General features: G+C 43.3%; 1 protein-coding gene across 8 annotated transcripts in view; it reads left to right on the top strand.

The window, feature by feature from the left end:
• Positions 1 to 22,497, top strand: part of LOC124466296 (anoctamin-1-like) — an 84,310-nt gene that overhangs the window by 18,806 nt on the left and 43,007 nt on the right. For 5 of the 8 annotated variants that reach the window (XM_047018090.1, XM_047018088.1, XM_047018089.1 and 2 more), the window contains 9 exons: positions 1,019 to 1,117; positions 2,460 to 2,611; positions 3,709 to 3,763; positions 9,370 to 9,421; positions 9,980 to 10,035; positions 11,461 to 11,499; positions 16,297 to 16,361; positions 16,930 to 17,064; positions 18,949 to 19,109. In XM_047018090.1, the coding sequence (XP_046874046.1) occupies positions 1,019 to 1,117; positions 2,460 to 2,611; positions 3,709 to 3,763; positions 9,370 to 9,421; positions 9,980 to 10,035; positions 11,461 to 11,499; positions 16,297 to 16,361; positions 16,930 to 17,064; positions 18,949 to 19,109 (814 nt within the window). The remainder of the gene's footprint in view (positions 1 to 1,018; positions 1,118 to 2,459; positions 2,612 to 3,708; positions 3,764 to 9,369; positions 9,422 to 9,979; positions 10,036 to 11,460; positions 11,500 to 16,296; positions 16,362 to 16,929; positions 17,065 to 18,948; positions 19,110 to 22,497) is intronic. The other 3 variants (XM_047018092.1, XM_047018091.1, XM_047018093.1) reach the window with 2 other exon arrangements.

Raw genomic sequence — 22,497 nt, 5'->3', positions numbered from 1 at the left:
CTCTTTCTCTTTATCGCTTTCTCTCCCTTGCCTCCCTCAATCTTATTCTCTCGCTCTCTAGTGCTCTTTTTTTCTTTATCTATCTCTATCTCTTAGGGGAGGTAGTTCTCCCTAAAACCTGAACAATACACTTATCCTTTTCTTTTGTTCATATATCGTCTTTATAAACAACATTTAAAAAAATGTATGCGTCTCAAAAATACTTTTAAGAGTATTTTTTTGAATTGGTTAGTAATTTGCATGAAGTGTATGCACAGTATTAAATATATTGATGCTGATTAAGACTCCTGTTGTGAAACTGTAGGGGGTTAAATATTGGCCAAACAACCAAAACTAACAATTAACTAAATCCCTAAACTAATTAATATGGTTTAAAGGAATATGGAAAACTAAACAGTAACATCAATCAAATGATGTCAATTCCAATGGAATTACTTGACTCAATGGGTTAAATCAGAGCAAGAATGGTCAAAGTACGGTTAAAGTGAAAAAAACATTTATTAACATTGCAAATGACTGAAATCAATTGGGCAAACATGTTACAAAATGAAGGTTAACTCTTACCTACGCTACCATGATTATTGTAAACCAGAGAAAAGCAAGATGTGAGGAAGGAGAAGGAGTACAAGGACAAGCCTGAGGAGAAGGTCTCAGGAGATCAAGAATCCATAGAACAATGCTTCCCAATTCCTTTTATACACAAGAACAACCAATCAGACCAAATCTTGACCCACTCTTATCAACATATTAGCAATTATAAAGCAATGCTACGGTAAGTTACACAATGGGGTGTGAGAGCCATCAAGTTGAGACCCTGTCGAGCAACTCCAGATTTTAGCATATGAGAGATTGGGGCAGGTTGACACCCAGCCTTACAAAATGTATGTTTGCCCACACAGATTAACAGTGTTTAAGCCTACAGTGTATGTATATACTGTACATGCAACCAAAGAGTATCATGCCTACACATATGTGAACAATAAAGTTAAGCAGAGAAACTATTGTGTTTTTGATCCAGAGCAGGACTCCTGGTATTGGCTTCGTGAAGATCCATGCTCCATGGAACATCTTGTGTCGCGAGGCGGAATTCATGAAGCTAAAGATGCCCACGAAAAAAGTATGTTGAAAATAAGCTTATAACAAACCTCTAACCCATTACTGCTGCTATAGTCCCCAAGGATCAAAATGCGTAACCTGGGACATGAGTACAGCTCAGAGTCTTTGACTACAGATCAAGAGGTTTCTGGTTTAAATCCATTTTAAATGAATGTCTCTATGGGCAAATGGATCTGTTAAATGCATGTGGTTGCCCTCAGTAGTATTTAGTTCTGCATATGGTATTTGATCATGTTGATAGTAGTTCAATCAGGAGAGACCTGGGATGAGTGAAAGATGTTTATTACAGAATGATAAATGTACTACAATGTTTGGAGCTTAGACCCCGGGGAATTATAGATCAACAGGCGCCTGCCCTAGCCTGGCTCTGCCCTCCTACGTACTTCCGCTCAATTTGGATTTTGCTTCTGTACTAGGTCTGGGAGTTTGACTTTGAAGTCGGTTTTCAGAAACACATTTTTTGTAGGTCCAATCAGCGAACAGAGGGAGTGGCTGAGAACGATGACGCTAATGTCGTGCACTAGTTTGAGTAGTTCAGTAATGGCAGCGGAGAAAGATGCGAGCGAAGCTATTCTGCAGTTGTGGCAACGCTGCCGAATATCCATAGGTTAAAGCCGGAACAAGAACATTCCTTGCTGAGTTTTGTTGGTGGCCATGATGTTGTGGCCCTCCTCCCCACGGGGTTCGGGAAAAGTTTGATTTTCCAGCTACGGCAGCTAGCTCCGTTACAGTAGTGGTGAAGAAGTTGGCTAAGGAGAACGCTTGCGATTGGTTATGGCAAATCAGAGTGGCTCTGGGCAGATCCAATAGTTTTAAACTTCAACAGAGGACCCACCTTCAAGGAAGTTAACGTTTGTCAATGGAGCAATCCCAGACCCTCTGTACAAATGAAATGTACGAGGGTCTGGTTAGGACCAGGCTACGCCTGCCCAACATCCGAAGAAGAATCCCCCACGGATTCCAGACACTGGTGGCGGTGGCGGCAGCCGACGACCAACGAGTCGAAGAGCAGACAAGGAACCGGGTGGCGACGGGGAGGTGGAGGGTCGCGCACTTGATAGCATGGACAAACTACACAGGGAGAGACTCGTATTTAAAAGGCACGGGATCATGTGACAGCGTTAATTGACAGACGGGAGCGCAACTCGAAGTGAACCCAAATGAAAGCCCAACATAGGAACAGAGGAAGTAGAGCACTCTTAGCGGGAGGAGTGAGAGTGTACATTATCGAGTATGCCCGAGTGCAGGGATCGGTCTTGCCTGACTGAACTTGCGCTATGCTTCATTTGGTGCTGTATGCAGCTTCATGTCTCCCTCATCTCGATGTTGTTGTTGTTGTGTAGGTGTATGAGATAAAGCAAGGCAGCAGTGTGTTGGAGAAGATCAACACGTTGATCAGCAAGGCCTCTGAACCTCTACACCCCAATGTAGACGAGACCCAGACACACAACATCAAGCACCTGTCCTATACCTTCTCCAGGGAAAAGCAACACCTGTGAGTGGGCTTAATATGTATTTTTATAATTATTGTTATTATTTATGTTTGTATAGGAGTAGTAGTAGGAGTGGTATGTGTATTATTTGTGTTTTTCATAATAATATGATATAATGGTCAAATGGATGGATATCAGAACACAATATGCAGCTGTTTACATTTAGTTTCTGTTCTAGTTCTTCTTTCCTGAAGCAGCATTAGATACATGTCCAACTGGTGGCATATGGTTTCCAACATATGGCATATTCCTGATGACACATATTGAGGATAGAAGAAAGCCCTCATATTCTCTGATTAATTTATATGTATTTGAATGTCAACCAAAGTACTGGAAGGCTGGTAACTTCCCACAATCTGGAAATTGTGTCATATCAGTGAATAGTGAAGTATCAAGGAGTACTATCAAGTATTTATTGAAGAGGAAAACAGCACACATAATGGTACATACAAATTCCTGAAAAGAGTGACAAAGATAGGGAGGGCGGGAGTCAGTGGTTTGTCAGATTGTGACCATGGTTGTGTAACTCCTCCAGGAAGGGGCAGCCCAATATCTCCATGTTATGTTTAATGTTCAAAACAAAGACTTATCGCCTCATCTAGCAGAATGGCAGTATTTATGGAAAGCAGAAGCTTTAACAGGACTGTTTTCGTCCGTGAGGGTATGCCATCGTCACTGTGGTTGTTGTGCTATTATATTGAAAGATTGGCTGGAGAGGGTAATTTCAGTGGTCTATGCTAAAACCACATGCTACTCCATCCCTGGTGCAAAATAATCCCCTGCTCCATAGCTACTAATAACCCCCCCACCCCCCAATGTGTGTACCCCCACTCCTCTCTCCATGGGTGACCCCCCTGACACTTATGGGTGCCCCTGTCCCTCGGGTGACCCCTCCAGGACCAGGGCATCTGAGGCTGTTGATGGACCTGGCAGCCAGGGACTTGAGAGCCTCTCTAGATGTTTTTCAGTAACCCTCAATGGGATAAAAGCTCCAGCCACAGTGTTTATCATCTTCTGATCTAACACTAGATTATCTGTGTTCACCAACTTAAACTCTGCTCTTTTTCTTTCTTTCTTTTTTTCTGGCTTTTGTCAAAAGGTTTGATCTGTCCGACAGAGACTCCTTCTTTGACAGTAAAACAAGAAGTTCCATTGTAAGTACTGCACGTCTCTTTAAAGACCTCGCTTTAGTCTAAATATCCACAGTTGCAGACATTAAGTAACGCACTGTTAACTTTGTCTATAGAAAGTTTTTTTAAGTGTTTTCAATCCAAAGCCAAAGTTACATTGGTTCATAGAAAATCTGGTGTCCTGTAGTAATGACTATTTACTCCCGCCTGGCCAACGACCTGAATGAGTTCTACTGTAGATTTGAAAGACAATTGGACAGTCCTGAACAACCCCTTTCCACCCGTGAGGCCTCCCCCCTCCCCCCCCTACTGTGACGACCCTCTCCATTCAGGAGGGTGAAGTTAACAGACTTTTCAAGAGACAGAACCCCCACAAAGCAGCCGGGCCGGACTCTGTCTCTCCTGCCACCCTCAAGCACTGCGCTGACCAGCTGTCTCCTGTGTTTACCAACATCTTCAACACCTCCCTGGAGACATGCCATGTGCCAGCCTGTCTCAAGTCCTGCACCATCATCCCTGTGCCCAAAAAGCCAAGGCCAACAGGACTTAATGACTACAGACCTGTCGCCCTGACCTCTGTGGTAATGAAGTCCTTTAAGCGCCTTGTGCTGGCACACCTCAAATCCATCACAGACCCCTTCCTGGACCCACTGCAGTTTGCCTACAGAGCCAACAGGTCGGTGGATGATGCCGTTAACATGGCCTTCAACACCATCATCCCCGCCCTGCTCCAGTACAAGCTCTCCCAGCTGAACGTGCCCGACCCCACCTGCAGGTGGATCACAGACTTCCTGTCTGACAGGAAGCAGTGCGTTGAGCTGGGAACACAAGTCTCTGACTCCCGGTCCATCAGCACCAGATCTCCTCAGGGCTTTCTCCTCTGCTCTTCTCCCTGTACACCAACAGCTGCACCTCGAGTCATCCGTCTGTCAAACTCTTGAAGTTTGCGGACGACACCACCCTTATTGGGCTCATCTCTGACGGGGACGAGTCTGACTACAGGTGGGAAGCGGACAACCTGGTGACTTGGTGTAGCCAGAACAACTTAGAGCTCAATGCTCTTAAGACAGTGGAGATGGTTGTGGACTTCAGGAAGAACACAGCCCCACTCACCCCCATCACCGTGAGTGACTCCCAGTCAGCACTGTGGAGTCCTTCCGCTTCCTGGGCGCCATCCTCTCCCAGGACCTCAAGTGGGAACTGAACATCAGCTCCCTCACTAAAAAAGCACAACAGATGATGTACTTCCTACGGCAGCTGAAGAAATTCAACCTGCCAAAGACAATGATGGTGCACTTCTACACAGCCATCATTGAGTCCATTCTCACTTCTTCTATCACCATCTGGTACGCTGCTGCCACTGCCAAGGACAAGAGCAGATTGCAGCGTATCATCCGCACTGCTGAGAAGGTGATCGGCTGCAATCTGCCTTCCCTCGAGGATCTGCACACCTCGAGGTCCCTGAGTCGAGCAAGGAAGATTGTGGCCGACCCCTCCCACCCTGGACACTCCCTGTTCCAGCTACTCCCCTCCGGCAGAAGGCTGCGGTCCATCAAGACCAAAACCTCACGCCACAAGAACAGTTTCTTCCCATCCGCTGTTGGCCTCTTTAACAAGGCCAAGGACTCACACTGACTTTAAATCACAATCTGCACAATGACACCCTGCACATTTCAATTTGCACTATTGTATCGTTTGCACTATCTGTATTTTTAGGTTAGATTTTAAAATAGGGCCACTTATATTTTATATTTTGTTTTATTTTTTGTTCCCCTTAGTATTAGCTAGACCCCCCTTAGTATTAGCTAGACTTTGCTCCTTTTGTATAGTTAGTCCACATATTTAAGTTTCAATATTCCTATTTCTTTTCCTATTTGTTTAATGTATGCACCTCCCTGCCAAAGTAAATTCCTTGTTTGCGCAAACATTCATGGCGAATAACATCATTCAGATGTTGATTTAGACGTAAGTCTAGCCTTGTTGGCCATGTAGGTAATGTCCAGGGGCCATATTAACAAAACATCTTAAAGGGGCGATTGATTGCAAAACCGATTTTACCTTGTCATAGTTGAATAACGACAGTTCGGTGGGTAAAATGAACATACAGTGAATATCAAAGTCCATTGACACCTCTTTCCTATGCAAATCTCAAAAAGAAAAAATGTGGCTGTAATACGCTAGCTTTTCAACAAAGCCACCAGTGTGACGGGGGACCGCCCTTTTTGGCTCTGGTCTGTGGCTGTGTCTACTACCGCGCACTTTATGAAGTGCACTGCAAAACAGTGCACTTACATATTCAGTGCACTCCGTCGCTGATAAGTGCTGTCTCAAATGGAACACTGCTACGTTAAACACTTGGTGGAAGTGACGGACGCAAATCTGCTCGCCACACCCGCAAAACCTGCCAAAATGAACGCGCTTCTCCACTCAAGTGGAAAAAGCTGCAGAAAGGGCTCCTCCTTTTCCGCTACGTAGCCAAGATGGCGCCCGTTTAGGGCGAGTAGTGTCCATTGTTGTACACAGTTTTTTTGGACCGTTTGCAGTGCGCCATCCGGGTACTTTCAGTGCACTGAATTATTCTGGTTTTGTGAGTGAAACGCCCTAAGCACTGAAAGTCAGTGCTCGAAGTGCACAAGTGCGCGGTAGTAGACACAGCCTGTATCTTTGTCACGCCCCAAAATGTACATCCAGACCAGCCCGAGGTAGCGTCTATCTCCGATACTAACTGGGCGCTGCTCTGTGTAGGCTACTTATAAGGAATTACTGTTGTACATTTATCTTCTTAGACTCTATGAATAACGAAGCGAGACGTTGCTTCTATTTTGCAATTTTACTGAAATAAAAGAGTAGCCTAAAATACAGTGTGTGCTATGTGCTTGCTCAGCAATAATCAACAAAATGGCTTCTCGCCAAAACATAAACCTTTGCATGTATCACGTACATTACACTAAATCAGTGCATCTTGGGTAATGAAGTCCCAATCAATACAAATCCCAAATCCAATGACATTTTAACTGTCTGTCTGTTTTTAACCACTTATGTATTTCACACATGAACTGTCAATCTTAATGTTAACTTATTATTAACCTTTCTTTGTGAATAATCTATTGTAACAAATAAATTCTCAACAATTACAAAGAAGAACATTTCGAATTATAACAAGGATATTGAAACTGGACCACGGTCGTAAATGCTGTGTTCCAGGCTGTACAGGGAAGGCTAAGGCCGAATCCCAATACTCCCCCTTACCCTTTCCCCTTACCCCTTCCCCTTAACTTACCCCTTCCCCTTGCCCCTCGAAAGTAAGGGGTAAGGGCTACATTGCCCTAGGAAATGGGACGCCACTTGGTTACAGGTACGTCATCTAGCACGTGTCGATCGATCGATCTCCAAAGCAAGTAGCGTTATGCACTGATATTAAACGAAATTCGCTGCTAATGGAGTTTACTTAGAACTGTAGACATGCTAGTCAAAGAAATGCGGGACTGTTGTGCAATTCAGAACAATAACGTTAACGTACCAAACTAGCGATTTTTAGAAATGTTTCAATTAGGAAAATGGTTGCAAATATATATGTTCATGACTGTATATAACACAAAACAAGACTGTCATAATTTTTTAATCAATTAATTAAGCCGATAATATAACATTTATCGGACTCTCTGGATGATTTGGTCGCCATGGTTGCCGGTCGCGCAGTTTTCACATAGCCCTAGGTTTCAAGTAAGCTCCCGATCTTACTTGGTTTTAAGGGGTGTATACCCCTTAGTCTTAGCCCTTCCCCTAGCTCCAAAAGAGTATTGGGACACCACTAGCTCTCACGGAAAGGCGCAAAACTAAGGGGAAGGGGTAAGGGGAAGGGGTAAGGGGGAGTATTGGGATTCGGCCTAACACTCACAGTCTTCCCAAGGAGCCGAAACATTCGACAGGCATGGCTGCTGTTGTCTATGAGAAGATCCCGTTGAAGTTCGACACTCATTCGACAATCATTCATTTGCTCTGAACATTTCACCCAAGACAGTTTTGACAACCTTGGACAATTTCAAGCAGGATTTGCTAGGAAGCTGAACCTGGAAAGAGGTGCTGTTCCGACCGTATGCTCATTGCAACTGCAAGCTATAAGAACAGTATGATGTTGTGCTAACAGTTATTAGCAATGCTAGCGTGTCCTGTATATAGCATACCAGGTAGAATGCTTAATATGTTTCTACACACATCAAATGATTCTAGCTGGACTAGCTGTAGTCGGCATTAGAAGGGAAGCTTCCGAAAAAATAGCCAGAAAACGAACAACAGTCTGGCTTATTGCTAACGCCTATCTAGATAATCTATTTGAAAAAACTGGAGAAAGGCAGGTGCAGAAACAGGATACGTTAGCATTGCTAGTAACTTACTAGTAACACCCAGGATGTAGGCATGTAAACAAGTTTAGCTTGCTAACGCAAGAGCATAGGTAGAACAATTTAGCCTAGTTTATTGGCAATGGGGCTAATGTTGTTTCATGTTCCTGACTGTGTTTTATTCAAATAAATAACCTGTGTTTTACAATTCACGATGCATGTTTGTCCAGATCTTTGTCATGTTATTTTTCAGCAAAATATCTAGAACTAGCTAACTGAAGCCGAGTAAAATCACGATATGGTTTGGTTTCTAAGCTGTAGCCTAACGTTCTACCCACCTAAGTCAATCCAGTTTGCTTCAACAACAGAAGTGGAAACAAGTAATGTTATCATTTCAAATGAAATGTAGTCAATCTCTTGAAAACAGTGTTGTGTAGACACAATAGATTTATTTGCGCGTTTTTATTTCAAGTCTCCAATTTCGGTGTTTCAGCAAGTGCTGCTGTTGGCCGTGTTGCGTTTTTGCTCCCCAGCTTCACTTGTTGAAAACCAACCAATCAGCGCGCAGCTTATCTAAATATTAATGAGCATACCATAAAAGGAGAAAAGCTAGTGTTTTTTCAGAGGATCTATCAGGGGGCATAGAACAGCACCCGGGCCATTTTCAACCCAACCAATGTTACATACCCTATTCGGAGACCTAAAGGAACAGTGTGAAATACCAAAAAAAAACAGTCAATCGCCCCTTTAAGACAAAAAATAGCTCCTATCTTGTCCATTTAGGAGAAACTTTAAAAAATAAAGTGTCAGTCCTAATTTTAGGACTCCTAATTTCCCCCCGCTAATACAAAAAACGACAAAAACTGGCCTTTCACACAATTTGGAGACATTTTTTTTAAGATGTACTGTACATATCTTTGCACAGTGCTTTATGACAAAATCTTAAAATCTTAATTTTCAAAACATTGCAAATCGCAACAAAATACCTTGTTCTACAATATTTCTATGATGAAATCATATACAGAGATCCATCCCCTATTAGCAAATCACTGTGGGCATATTAATGTTGACATCGTCCATAGCAACAGCATCAACCCTGCCCTTTGTCTTAGTTTAAGACTTCTCCCCATTATTTAGTACAAGTCGGTCTCAGCAGCTTTGTGAATGTTTTCAGAGGGACTTTTACTGCTTTTTAGGAGATCTCTTAGTGGTTAGATTAAATGTTTTGTGAATACGGGCGGCCCTGTTCTTCTCTGTTTAATCTGCTCTCCTCTCCTGTATATCTATCAGGTTTTTGAAGTATTAAAACGTACAAAATGCACCAAGGCCAAGTATAGTATGGGTAAGTCAAACCGTGAGTTTGTCTTTGTAATATCTTGTTGTATTGGTGTGTGTTTGTGTGTGTGTGCACTTGTCAATAGATTGGAATCTCTGTGGGACATGATTAGGACCCCCCCCTTTAGACCGCCTGGGTCATAAACTGAGACTCAAACTGTTTTGAGACATGTCAGTTATCACCCACGCCAGCAATGCCTGCCCTCCTTGAAAGACAGCATGTTTACATTACAGCGCTTAACAGTCTCTACGTGTCTCAACAGTGTAGTCTGTAGTATAACCATTCAAGTTAAACTTGAATATCCTTTGGGATTAATAGAATCAACTGTATTGCATTTCATTACAGCCCATAGATGCACCTCTCCAGTGTCATCTGTGGTAGGACCATAGTGAGAAGCACAGACATAGCAGACCACCCCCCCCCCCCATTTGATCTGGTATAGCTCAGTGGTAGACCATTTTGCCCCCAACCCCCCTGCCCCCCTCCCTCTGTGGATAAAGCATCTGCTAAATGAACATATGATGTGGTGTTTAACCTCTCTGTACGCGTGGTTCCTTCCTTCAGGCATCACCAGTCTGCTAGGCCGCGGAGTCTACACTGCAGCCTACCCTCTGCATGATGTGAGTACAACACAGCCTGATAACACTAACCTCACAAGAGATGCACTTCTGATCCTTCATTTTCTGTTGTACTTTTGATATGCACAGGGCTTTCAAGTCTCACGCATTTGCTGTTTCAAGTCTTTCTCAAGCACTCATGCAACACCTTGTATTTTCTCACACATTTCAACAATTTCTCACGCTGAGAAGAATCAGAATAAGAATCAGAATGAGCTTTATTTGCCATGTAAGTCAATGTAAGTCACACTGTGGTCAAACAGGCTGGACCACTAAGCAGGGTGTAGGGCAGTGGGTCACAACCGGAATGTGCGTTCAAACAAAGAAACCAGTTTAATCACCAACACAAAAAACGGCAACAAAAAAATTTCAGGAAGCAAACATAAGTTATTTGAAAGCAAAACATAGTCTTCACAAAGTTGCTTCTCATTTTGATTCTACCAATGGTATACACAAGATAGAAGTTCCTCTGGCATCGAACTCAGTTTGTGCCAGGTACGCTCCGCCCTGCTTGGTGTGTGGGTCCACTCTTTTGTATTCTCTCTCCCAAACCTGATCTCCCGCTTCAATCAGAGGGCTGATGCATTTGCACCTGTCTGCGTGGTGCATTCTGGGAGATGTAGTTCTCCCGTCAGCCATCTTGTGCCATGGTAGCCACTCCTGGAGAGAAATATAACGACCCTCTACCACACAACCTCTCGTGATGCCACAACACAAACAAGGAATCTACTGTGGCAGCAAGCTGATAAACCACTGGTGATGTTTTTTAGACAACTATCAAGTCGGCAGAAATCTGCGCCTCGTCCATTAATTGTATATAGCGGGACAAGTTATCCCTTACTTCTCAGCGTGAGAAGTGGTTGAAATGCATAACAGATACAAGGTGTTGCGTGAGAGTGTGATAAAATGGTTGAAATGCGTCTCACGGCAAATGCGTACAAATCAGCCCTGTGTAAAGTAAGCCTGTTTCATGAGGCATTGTAATGTATTTGAGGTGCATTCAATTTGACTCATTGTTGGCACTTATCGGATCCCTCCTTACGGTGGGTTGAACAAATCAAGAGTACCAGAGAATCTGACAGTGTTTGGTATCAGTACTCGACCTTGGTGTGATAATTATACAACAGTCTTGCCATTGCATTTCCTGATTAAGGGAGTTTGATCATGTGAATGTCAGTTCTGGTCCTCCTCCCATGAGAGGCTAATGTCCCATCTGGTGCTGAATCAGCAAAACGTTTTGCGCTGGGGTAACTTGACTAAGTGGTCTTGTCTGCCATGAATGTGACCCTCATGACTGTAAATTCTTCATAAAACCTATGATGTAATCCAGTTTGCCACAGGCTGAAGCTGAAGAAGCCCCTGCTGGAAACGAACCACAGGCCATGCCAGCATGCAAGCCTGCATAACTCTGTTTCATGTGTTTTGCAGGGAGATATAGAAGGAGATGCAGAGCCCAATGACAGGAAGGTGAGTGAGATCTATTGTCCTACTCATCACTCCATAACTACTCAGAGACTCATGACAACATCTCTGTGGTTGTGTTCTAGGGACAGCTCAGGTAAATAACCAATGTTCTTGACTTGACCATTCCCTTCAGTACATTCAGAAGTTGATTTATCCTGATGGCTTTTCAAGGCCGCATTCCCGTTTTTGAGAAACTTCAAGCAACACTTGTTTGCATTGTTAGCATTGCTAATGGAAACAGATGGGTCCAGTTAGCAAGTGATTGCTGTTATTCGTCATTGACATAGTTAGCTAGCATTGCAGCATTCGCCCACAGCCTGGGATAGGGATAAGTATGGATAGGATTTGGGTTAGGGACAGGGATAGAGATTGAGGTAGAGATAGAGAAAGAGCTTGGGCTGAGGCTGGGGTAGTAGCTGATTCTTTGTTTATAAATGTGTGTGGGTGCATGTTCATGAACGTGTACACAAATGTGTGTATTAGTGTTCTACAAAACTCTGTGTTACGGCTTACTATTATATTATATTATGTATTGTATTTATTTAAAGACAGGACAGCGCACAAAAAAACATTAATCTTGTACAACAAGAGAATATGCATTGTGCCAGATTGCTATTTTCCACCTGTAGTCCCTGGGCAGGTTGATGGAATGGGACATAGAAAAATTAATATAGGAAATAATAAATAAAAATTTGAAAATAAAAGACATTATAACAGAATAAAAAAAACAGAACAAGGCCAATAATGATAAAGAGACAACGTGAAAAAAATAGATAAATAGAAACATGGAAGCAGATTCAAAAAGACAGGTCAAGCTGCCCCCAAACACACACACAAACACAACACAAATTCAACAATTCATAAATGTGTACACTCTTGTATTGACAGTAGCCAATACTTTGCAAGATGTGAGAAGGCATGGGGAGTTATACATTAAATAATGTCTGTTGGAGTATTCCATTGAGTCATGGCAGTGCAAGAAAATGATGACTTCCCAAATGCAGTTTTGCGTCAGGGTATACTACATTCACCCCTTGTAACAGATCTTGTTGTTCTTGATGACTTCTCAGACACATATATGTACAGACAATATGTACAACATATTTTTTCAAGGGGGGAGATGCAGCATTGTGAATTATTTTAAAAAGTAAGCAGACATTTGAGTGCTTTATCAGATTCACAAAGTTTAAAATGTCATATTTATTGAGTATATGACAATGATGGTAGCGACGTGGCTTTTTATCATGGATTTTGAGTTGTGAGATCTCAGTATGAGTCGTGGATCTCAGTGAACTTTTTACACCAGGATAAGAAACAACATGAAACCAAAGCATCATGGCAATGTACCTATTAGTATAAACACTTGTATCAACATCGTTGTGTTAATGTTATGCTGAGGAACCATCTGGAGCAGGGGGGGGTGCCCTCTCATTGAAGGCCAGAATAATGATCTGAAATTGAGGAATTCTCTGGGAAGTGGATGTCAGCCCCCCATTTTATCCCCAGCCCCTCTGGCAACAATTACAATAAGCCCAGCTTGGCAGGAGACCGAGAAGAGGGGTGCATATGTGTGTGTGTGATTATCTGTGTCTGTGTTTGCTGGTGAGTGTGTTTTCTTGTGTGTGTGTGTGTGTGTGTGTGCGTGTGTGTGTGCGTGTGCGGTTAAAGACAAGCGCTGCCAAGCTGATTCTTGTTCGTCTCTTATCTTCACCACCATCTGTGTTGTCTTGGCGTGGTCTAAATCTACTGCATTCTCCTGTTTTGTTGGCACATACCTAATATCCTGATGCAGCTCATGTAATTGGAGCTGATAAAATTAATTTATTTTTATTGAGTGTAGTGATTCATTGTGATAACAACCTTGTGTTTCTGTTAAGAGAACACATGTAGCCATGTTTTAGATATGCTCTCTCTGAGCCTCAAGTTACTATGGTAATAGGATGATAGGATGGCCTCCCTTGTGGTAACATGGTAGGATGATTACTATGGTGGACGAATGGTCACTACGGAGGTAGAATGGTTTAAATTTACAATTACATTTATTCATTTAGGAGACGCTTTTATCCAAAGCGACTTACAAGAAAGAGAGTGGTTACTAAGGTAGTAAGGTGGTTACTATGCTAATAACTTAGGTAGGCAGGTCACTATGGTGGTGACATGGTAGTATGGTTACTATGGTGGGAGGATGGTCACTATGCTGGTAGGTTGGTCATTTATTCAATATCTCTTCCATTCATTAATTGGTCCATATACTCATCAACCCATCCATCATCATTCAACCATCCATTTGAATACACATCTATTTGTCTACCCACACATCTTCTCATTCATCCATCCATGTATGTGTCTGTGTCAGAGGGCAGGGATTGAGAGGAGCAGGGCACCGGGGAATGAACATGAAGGCACACCAGAGGAACTAGAATCATGCAGGCATGTGTCCTCTGTCAGCTCTGAAACAGTGATGAGTGGAAGACACACATGGACAAGGACCAGGCACACGCACAGAGGTGCAGATCTGACCTAAATGAGAGGGAGACGGTGTTTTTGTGTTTGAGATAGACTGACGGCAAATTGATCTAAAAATGAGACATACTGTAGACGCGGAGAGAGAAATATAGGGAGAGGGGGGGGGGGGGAGTAATAGAGAAGGGGAGTCTGAGAGATATATAGATATATAAATAGGCTCTGAGAGAGTCACACACAGAGAGAGACAGATAAGGAAACACAGAAAGAAAGACATAGAGGCAGAGAGAGATCTGGGCTGTGGACTTAGTTAATCTTTCGAGTCCAGAGGGGGAGAGATAAAGGCCGAAATATGCTTCTGCGTCTCTGTTGGGATGGCGGATCCCAACGGATGGGCGGGCGCACGGATAAGCACGGATACAGACGGATATATGCGTTTATGGTTCTCCGTAGGCTGTGGGTGCTGAAAACAATTCACCGCCAGAAGAGTAGGTGGCGCAACGTTTTTTTGTAAGACGTCGTCGACTGTTTATGTACCTAGGGTACCAAGAAGTCGGAGCAAATTTACAAATTAGCCGTTTCATCAATAAAATATGCACATTTTCAGCAACTACACTGCCCATTTCTCGTCACATTTTAATTCAAATGCTGATTTACATGTACTGTTTAGCTGAAATATGAATTGTAAAAACGCACAGCAATGGCGGTCAAAGGATTCTGTTCCTCCTGTTTATAATGGCAACCCCACCCCCGCCCCTGACGCAAGCGGTTCTAAATACTGACCAATCACAGCCAAGGGGGTCTCCGTAGCTCTCCGTAGCTCTCCGAAATTACGACGGATAGTTTGAAAATTCAGGAGGTGCACCTCAAGCTCTCCGAGGCTCTCCGAGGGCTGACGGAGAGCTCGTAGAGGGCGTTCCACGGAGACAAGGGCGTTCCCATGTGGCCTTAAGAGATAGGACCAAGACCAGGATGACTGTCTGCTGGCTGAACCTCTGCAAAAAGTTCAGTTTAACGATGTCTGCAGGTCTCTGTCTCAGGTGATAACTATTATGGTGCCTGGGAGGTTCCCTCCAGTGAAGACACAGTGTATATGGATTATGGATTAAATTGTATCAGCATAGAATAGGTTGAGTAATACTCTTGTTTTGGATGTACAGAAATGAGTTTATGAAGCCACATAATTCAAGGGGATACATTGAGACTGATAGACTGACACTAGAATGTGCGTATGTGTCTGTGTGTGTACACAGTATATAAATACTTACATGTATGTGTATGCAGTATGTAAAGCTGTGTGTGTGTATTTGGGCCCAGTGGTGGACTGTGTTACAGGAATGTGTGTGTGTGTCTTGGCTTAAATAAAGTGTTGCAGGTCATTGAGGTTGTGACTTGTACCATGTATGTTCCACTACCCACATATTGTACATGTCACTGGCTACATTTAATATGTCCAGTGTAGGGTTACAGTATTCCAGTTCAAGTTTTTGCAAAGCCTAGTAGTGACACAAGTTTGAAGGCATATGTTCAAGTATACATTTATGGTTTGATATGGGACCAGTGTGAGACCCCTCCACCCACTCCCACACAGACACACTACACACACACACATATTCACACACACCACGCTCCCATGCACACACCACACACACACACACACACATAGACATAGACAAACATAGAAGACGGGTGCTATACTATGTGACAGAAGGGGAGGACAGTGACAGTGACATACATTCAGAGCTGGATTGAAAACACAGCTGTGTCTCCCTCATACTGTACACTGTGTTCTCACCCTCTCCCCTCCCTCCCTGTCCATCTCTTTACAGCCTCCCACCTTGTCTTTCTCTTTCACCTAGCAGCTCTCTCCCTCCCTCTCTCTCTCTTTGTCTCTCTCATCCCTAAGCCTAAGTACTGCTCCCTGTCATTTCCACGGTTGCATACCTGGCATCTGTTGGTTTTTGAGGGTAAGGGGGGGAGGGGGGAGGGGAGTCAGGGGGTGGAGAGCAGTAAGGGGTAACCTGGCTTCAAGAAATTGCACCCTGGCAACCTATATTTGCCCTCCATGACTCATCAACACACACACATACATGCGCACATATCCACACACATGTGGTTATGCACACTTAAAGCTTGGAAGGTCAACCATCTGCTCTCAGTGTCTCACAGTGAAACTGTTTACCTCATGTGGACTTGAGGTAGATACCACTCACTGATTAGTTAGCTTGGGTCAGAGAGGTCCAATTATCAGCAGTTGATATCTACCTGCTGAGCTCTATACATGCCGTCACTTTTTTGAACTTCTGTATTTTTCTTGTTTTCCTATGTCTGTCTCAGCTCTTGTATGAGGAGTGGGCCAGTTACAGTGTATTTTACAAGTACCAGCCCATCGGCCTGGTCAGGTAGGACTTCAAGTGAAATGTGAATCAAACCAATAAAAATGTCATATTAATACACACTGTTAATACTATTGTCTGATTGTCAGCTGCCGGTCATAAGTAACATACTGTAGACCGACAGTCATGTCCTTTGTGAAGTAGCATTAGTGGTATGGTGGCATTAGTAGTCAAATATTATAAGTTCTGTAGTCTGATAGTAGAAGTAGTCTGTTAGTATTACAGTAGTCTAGTATTATAAGTAGTCAGATGGGGTAAGATGGTTGAGCGGTTAGGGAATCGGGCTATTAATCAGAAGGTTGCCGGTTAAATTCCGGCCGTGCAAATGGACGTTGTGTCCTTGGGCAAGGCACTTCACCCTACTTGCTTCGGGGCGAATGTCCATGTACTTACTGTAAGTCGCTCTGGATAGTCTAGTTGTAGATGTTATGTGGTCTGTAAGCAGTAGTCTGGTAGTATAAGTAACTGTAGTCTGGTAGTGGAAGTAGTCTGGTAGGATTAGTTTATACCTCTGTTCTCCTTCACTGTGAGTAAGAGCTGATGTCCTGATAGCTTTTCTCCTGTCCCTTCCTAGGAAGTATTTTGGGGAGAAGATCGGCCTGTACTTTGCCTGGCTGGGCCTCTACACCCAGATGCTGATTCCCGCCTCTGTGGTTGGTGTCATTGTCTTCCTGTACGGCTGTGCCACCGTCAACGACAACATTCCCAGGTCAGAGATCAACATACTGCCCGTGTAATTGGATGTCTTATGTTTGGGACTTGTTGTGTAGTATGTTGGTAACAAGGAAGTGTTAAAGATCCCATGACATGCTGTTTTTGGATGCTTTTATATAGGCCTTAGTGGTCCCCTTATACTGTATCTTTTTCCAGAAATTCAGCCTTGGTGCAGAATTACAGCCACTACGAGCAGTCTCACAATGAGCTTTCCTCTGGACGTGCCGTTTCTGTGTCTGTAGCTTTAAATGTTATAAGGAAAGAAAGAGGCTTTGGTCGTTTGCAAGCCATGATGTCTCTCGAGGAAAAAAGTAATATCGCGCTCGCACGGTCACAGCTAATTTTCTCATTGGTGGGCCAAATTCTCTGTGCGGGCAAGCAAAGAAAGGGGGAGGTAACCTTCCCTATTGTGACGTCATAATAGGAACATTTTCAAAACCGAGTGTTTGAGCTTTCATTTTCTGAAAGGCAGAGAAGAATACCCAGGGCTTGGTTTACACCTATTGAAATGTCTAGCCACTGGAGGACCAAAGGCAGGCTAGGGGAACTCATATTAACGTTAAATAACCTCCTAAAGTGAAAATGTCATGTTATGGGACCTTTTAATGTCCACCTGTGAATACATGGGTAGCTTACCATACATTTACCAAACTGTACCCTAACTCAGTTTCACCCTGAGACTGTCATTAGGACTCCTAGTTGCATATCAACTGATCTGCATTAAAATAGTTCTCTAACCCTGAATATACTGATGAAGACACTACAGGTAACATTTAGTTACATGAGTTCACTAGGAAAACTTGAAAGGCAAAAACATACAAACAAGTAAAATAAATGAACATTAACCATTATTATGACATTGAGAGAAATACTTTAATAACATTGATATCCATCACTAAAAGGCTTTTAACCCAGCCAGGTTCCTCAGCCAATTTTAAGACTGCTCTAAGACTGCTTTAAGACTGTATCCTAGCCTTCTCTGTCCAAGCCTCTTCTATCCTAGCCTCCTTGGTCATAGCCTCCTCTCTCCTAGCCTCTTTTCTCCTAGCCTACTCTGTCTTCACCTGCTCCATCTGAGCCTCCTCCATCTTGGCTTCCTCTATCTTAACCTCCTCGGTCCTCTATCCTGGTTCCCTGGCTCACAACTAACCTCTTAAATCATCCCTCTCTTCCTGAAGACATAAATAATGTAGTTTTAATAAAGTATTGATGTGGTAGAGGTGGCTCTCCCTCATCCTCTCCCCTTCTCCTCTTCTTCCTCCTACTCCTCTCCCTCCTTCCCTCTTCTTCCCTCTTCCTTTCTCCTCCTCCTTCTCCTCCTTCCTCTCCTTCTCCCCCATCTCCCTTTTTCACCCCCCCCCTCCCGCGCCTCCTGTCCCCCACGGGCAGTCGCTGCCAAGCTCAGAGCAGGATGTGCGCTTCGCTGCAGACGGAGACGATCTGATTTGTGATGTTCAACATCTGGCGAAGCAGCGAGAAGCAGCTTCCCCCTGGTTCTCATCTCCGCCAGGATATTTAGACGTGGTGGTTTGGCTGGCGGGACAGGCCGCTGGTGTGGATCCACATAGCACCTAGTAGATCAAACTGACGCAAGACCTGACTTCTACCACCCGCTCACACCAACAACAAAAAAACACTTTTCGGATCCCAATGCAGAAACCAAAGACAATGTGTTTTTATTCAAAGCAGATATGGTAACTGTATTATTAACCAGTGGTTCTCTGAAGAGGCAATTAAGAAAAGAGAGGATGTAATTGATGGTGTTCATTTTGGTTCCCTAACTCCCTCTCTCCCTCTCCCGCTCTCACTTTCTCTCCCTCTCTTTCTCTATCCCCATCCTCTTCTTTCTCTCCCTCTCTCTCTCTATCTTCCTCTCTAGCATGGAGATCTGCCACAGTAACAACAACATCACCATGTGCCCACTGTGTGACCAGGTGTGCAGCTACTGGGACCTGAGCACAGCCTGTGCCACAGCCAGGGCCAGCCATCTTTTTGACAACCCCGCCACTGTCTTCTTCTCCATCTTCATGGCTCTCTGGGGTAATAGAAGGCTTGGCCCTGACCCTGACCCTAAAACATGACAACCCTAAACCAAAGCAGAAAACTACATTTTAACCTAAAGCTTGATAGGTATGGCTGTTTCTGTGAACAAAACATTCTGATAAAGTGTTCACTAGGGATGGGTATCGAAAACCGGTTCTTGTTTGGAATCGTCAGCCAAATTCTTTGACAATTCTGCTAACTGTTCTCTGTGCCGTAGTTTATTCAGACTGCAGCAAACATGGCAACTAGGCAGAAGCATTCTAAAGTTTGGTTGTATTTCACACGACAAAATGACAACAATGCCACTTGTAATGCATGTAAAAAGTATTTAGTCTAAGAGAGGAAATACAACAAATATGAATGAATGGAATGAAGTTACTGGAATGTCATATGTTCGATGCATGCAGCAGCGCAGCTAACGTTCGCGTTTCATCTCTAACTATCCAAGGTAGAGCTAAATTCCTCAAAAGTGATAACAACCACTTGTCACTGTGTGAAGCAATTTGCTTTTTTTGTGTATAGTCGATCAAATTATGTTCTGTCCCCTCGTTGGAAGCATACATTTTAGCTCCGGGTGTTACAAGCCAACTGGTTTTCAAACCTACTGGTTTCCCAGCTGTGCGTTTACCTATCAATCTGCCTCTATCACCAGATTCCTCACAAATTGACAAACATATTTCTGGTGATTTTCCAGTCGGATCTCATATTTGCTGCGGCAAATATAAAAGTATAGGGTACGTGTGCACTACATTACCATTCACGACAAAAAATAAGGAGACAAAATAAAACATTTGTAGGCTCGCATGAAGTGGGATTCGATCGCAGTCAAGCAAAGCACGTTATATACTAAAGGCCATTGCTTTACACTGCGAGCCATTCTGGCTCATAGGATAATAAATCAGTTACGTACTTATTAATCACCTTGGCTTTCAGGTAACATCTTGATTTGGCTTTAAAGGTCACATGACATGAAAACTTCACTTTAGGGAGGTTATTTAACATTAATATGAGTTCCCTTAGCCTGCCTTTGGTCCCCCAGTGGCTAGAAAATTTCAATAGGTGTAAACCAAGCCCTGGGTATTCTTCTCCGCCTTTGAGAAAATGAAAGCTCAAATGCTCGGTTTGAAAATCTCCTTGTGACGTCACAAGGAGGAAGGTTACCTCCCCTCTCTCTGCTTTGCCCGCCCAGACAATCTGGCCCGCCCATGAGAAACTGAGCTATGAGTGTTTTTATCCTCGAGAGCAGGGGCGTTGTTAGAAGTAAAGCTCTTCTGGGGCACAGGCCCCTACTCCTACTATCTCTTTTATTTTTCTACCAAGCTTGCTGTGCACAAGAAGTGTGCGACACAATGCACTATACAAACGCCCCTTACTTAACCCACTATACGTACAGTTCATAGACGTAAATTTGATATTGGCTTTGGCAGGGACATGATTTGTTAATCCTTGAGTGCGACTGCGCAAGCTAATTTGTTTCGGAATAATGTGCCCACGGCGCCACCACATCTGAATCAAGTCTACTCCCCAAAAGGTAGAGGCATTGTTAGACATAACACTCTACTGGGGCACAGGCCCCTAATTCATATCCCTTGCTGCATGCAATGCACTACTAGGCTTTAGAAACTCCTCTTGCTTAACCCACTATACAACATTTCAGGGACGCCAGTTTGATATCAGCTTTGGCAGCTTTTTTTGAGCATCATGTTATATTGTTTTTATGTTTTAGTCAAAATATATGATGGGTAGGCCTATCATTTACCTCAATTCTGACTTCTGTGCCGAGTGCGACACCGGTGGGGTATTCTGGGTATTATGTGACATACCCAGGTGGGATACTGGATTAATTTTCCGGGTTTATCAATATAAATGAATGCACTCACTAATAAAGTAAATTGTTAAAACTCAAACTTTAGATTTTACTGGGGCACAGCAGTGTATTTTCTCTGGAAATACGGCAACACAACTTCCCAAAGTTTTGTATGTCTGCGCCAAACATTTCAGCCACGTCAGCTCAACTTGAGCTAATACAAAGCTGGCCTTACTGAAAAAAAATTCTGGATCAGTACTAACTTTACTTGGTCCAGCTACAAACCTTGGACAAGTAGGTTAACTAACGCCATATAATTGTGTTGCTATAACTACTGTATATGGTTACCGAGCTTGCTACCCTTTGAATGTGGCTGTAACATTAGCTCTGCAGCTAACAGCTGAGTTACTGTCGCTAATGTAAAGGTAGATAGCATCAAGTATGTGTGTATGTATGAATACACATGATGTAACGCAAGTGTTGTACACTTCTTTGTTATTTGGATAACCATTCTGCTGTTGTTATGGCGCACGCAATAACCGCCTTTCCCCTCATTGAAACGACTATGAGTGTGCACCTCTGCAAACCAGGGTGATCAGATGAGAATTGGGAAAATTCGAGCCATCTTACAGCAATGGGGCAACGAGCCATTGCGATACATCCATTGTAAACAATAGCGCATGGTGCCACCTCTGTCCTCCTCATTAGCATTTAAAGCGACAGACACAGAAACAGCGCGTCTTGAGGAAAGCTCATTGTGAGACTTCTCGTAAGTGGCTGAATTTCTGCACCAAGGCTGAATTTCGGGAAAGAGACTTCCGATTAGGGGACCACTAAGGCCTATAAAAGCATCCAAAAACAGCATATCATGTGACCTTTAATTCATTTTTGGTTTGGAAAGATTAGAATAAAACGAAATCAACCATGATGCTTAATGCTGATATTGTGACACAGTTTAGGTTAGCTCTGTAATGTAGATTGGATCATTATTGTGGTGTAAACATACTGTATCAATGTAAAACTTCTGCCAAGTCCCTTCTGCAGTCCAACCGTGTGTGCGTTTCACTAAACAATTAGACATATTCTCTAATTTCCTCTCATCTTTCCATATGCTCCCTGTTTAGTAACTTTTTTCTGATGTTGAATATTTCTATCACTCTCTTTTATTCATTTCCTCCATTTCTTTCTTAAACTCATTTCCTCTCTATCTCTTTCTCTCTCCCACTCACTTCCTCCCTCTCCATCTGTGTCTATCTAGCAATGGTAAGCCATTCACAGGATCCTGTGCTTTCTATGGCTGTGTGGGATAACTAATGAAGGCTTCCTGTAAGAAGGACCTGTTAGCTGGTACATTCCTTAGCTCTGCTCAGTGTCCCAGTCCTCAGATGGGAGGCTGGATGTCACTGAGTGGAGTACTGAAGCCATTGGGTCTAACTCACTATTTATTTTGCGGTATGATTTTACCACTGTGTGTGTTTATGGATTATTTTTTGTCATGAATGTTATTGTGAGCCAGAAAGCGATACGAGACACGAATGTAATTTATATCAATCTAAACAGCCTTTAACTGTTGTGTAA

Source organism: Hypomesus transpacificus, unplaced genomic scaffold (genome assembly GCF_021917145.1).
Source record: "Hypomesus transpacificus isolate Combined female unplaced genomic scaffold, fHypTra1 scaffold_90, whole genome shotgun sequence".
In the NCBI taxonomy this organism is placed as follows: domain Eukaryota; kingdom Metazoa; phylum Chordata; class Actinopteri; order Osmeriformes; family Osmeridae; genus Hypomesus; species Hypomesus transpacificus.
The sequence above is the reverse complement of the archived record's forward strand: the minus strand, read 5'-3'. Positions and strand labels throughout refer to the sequence as shown.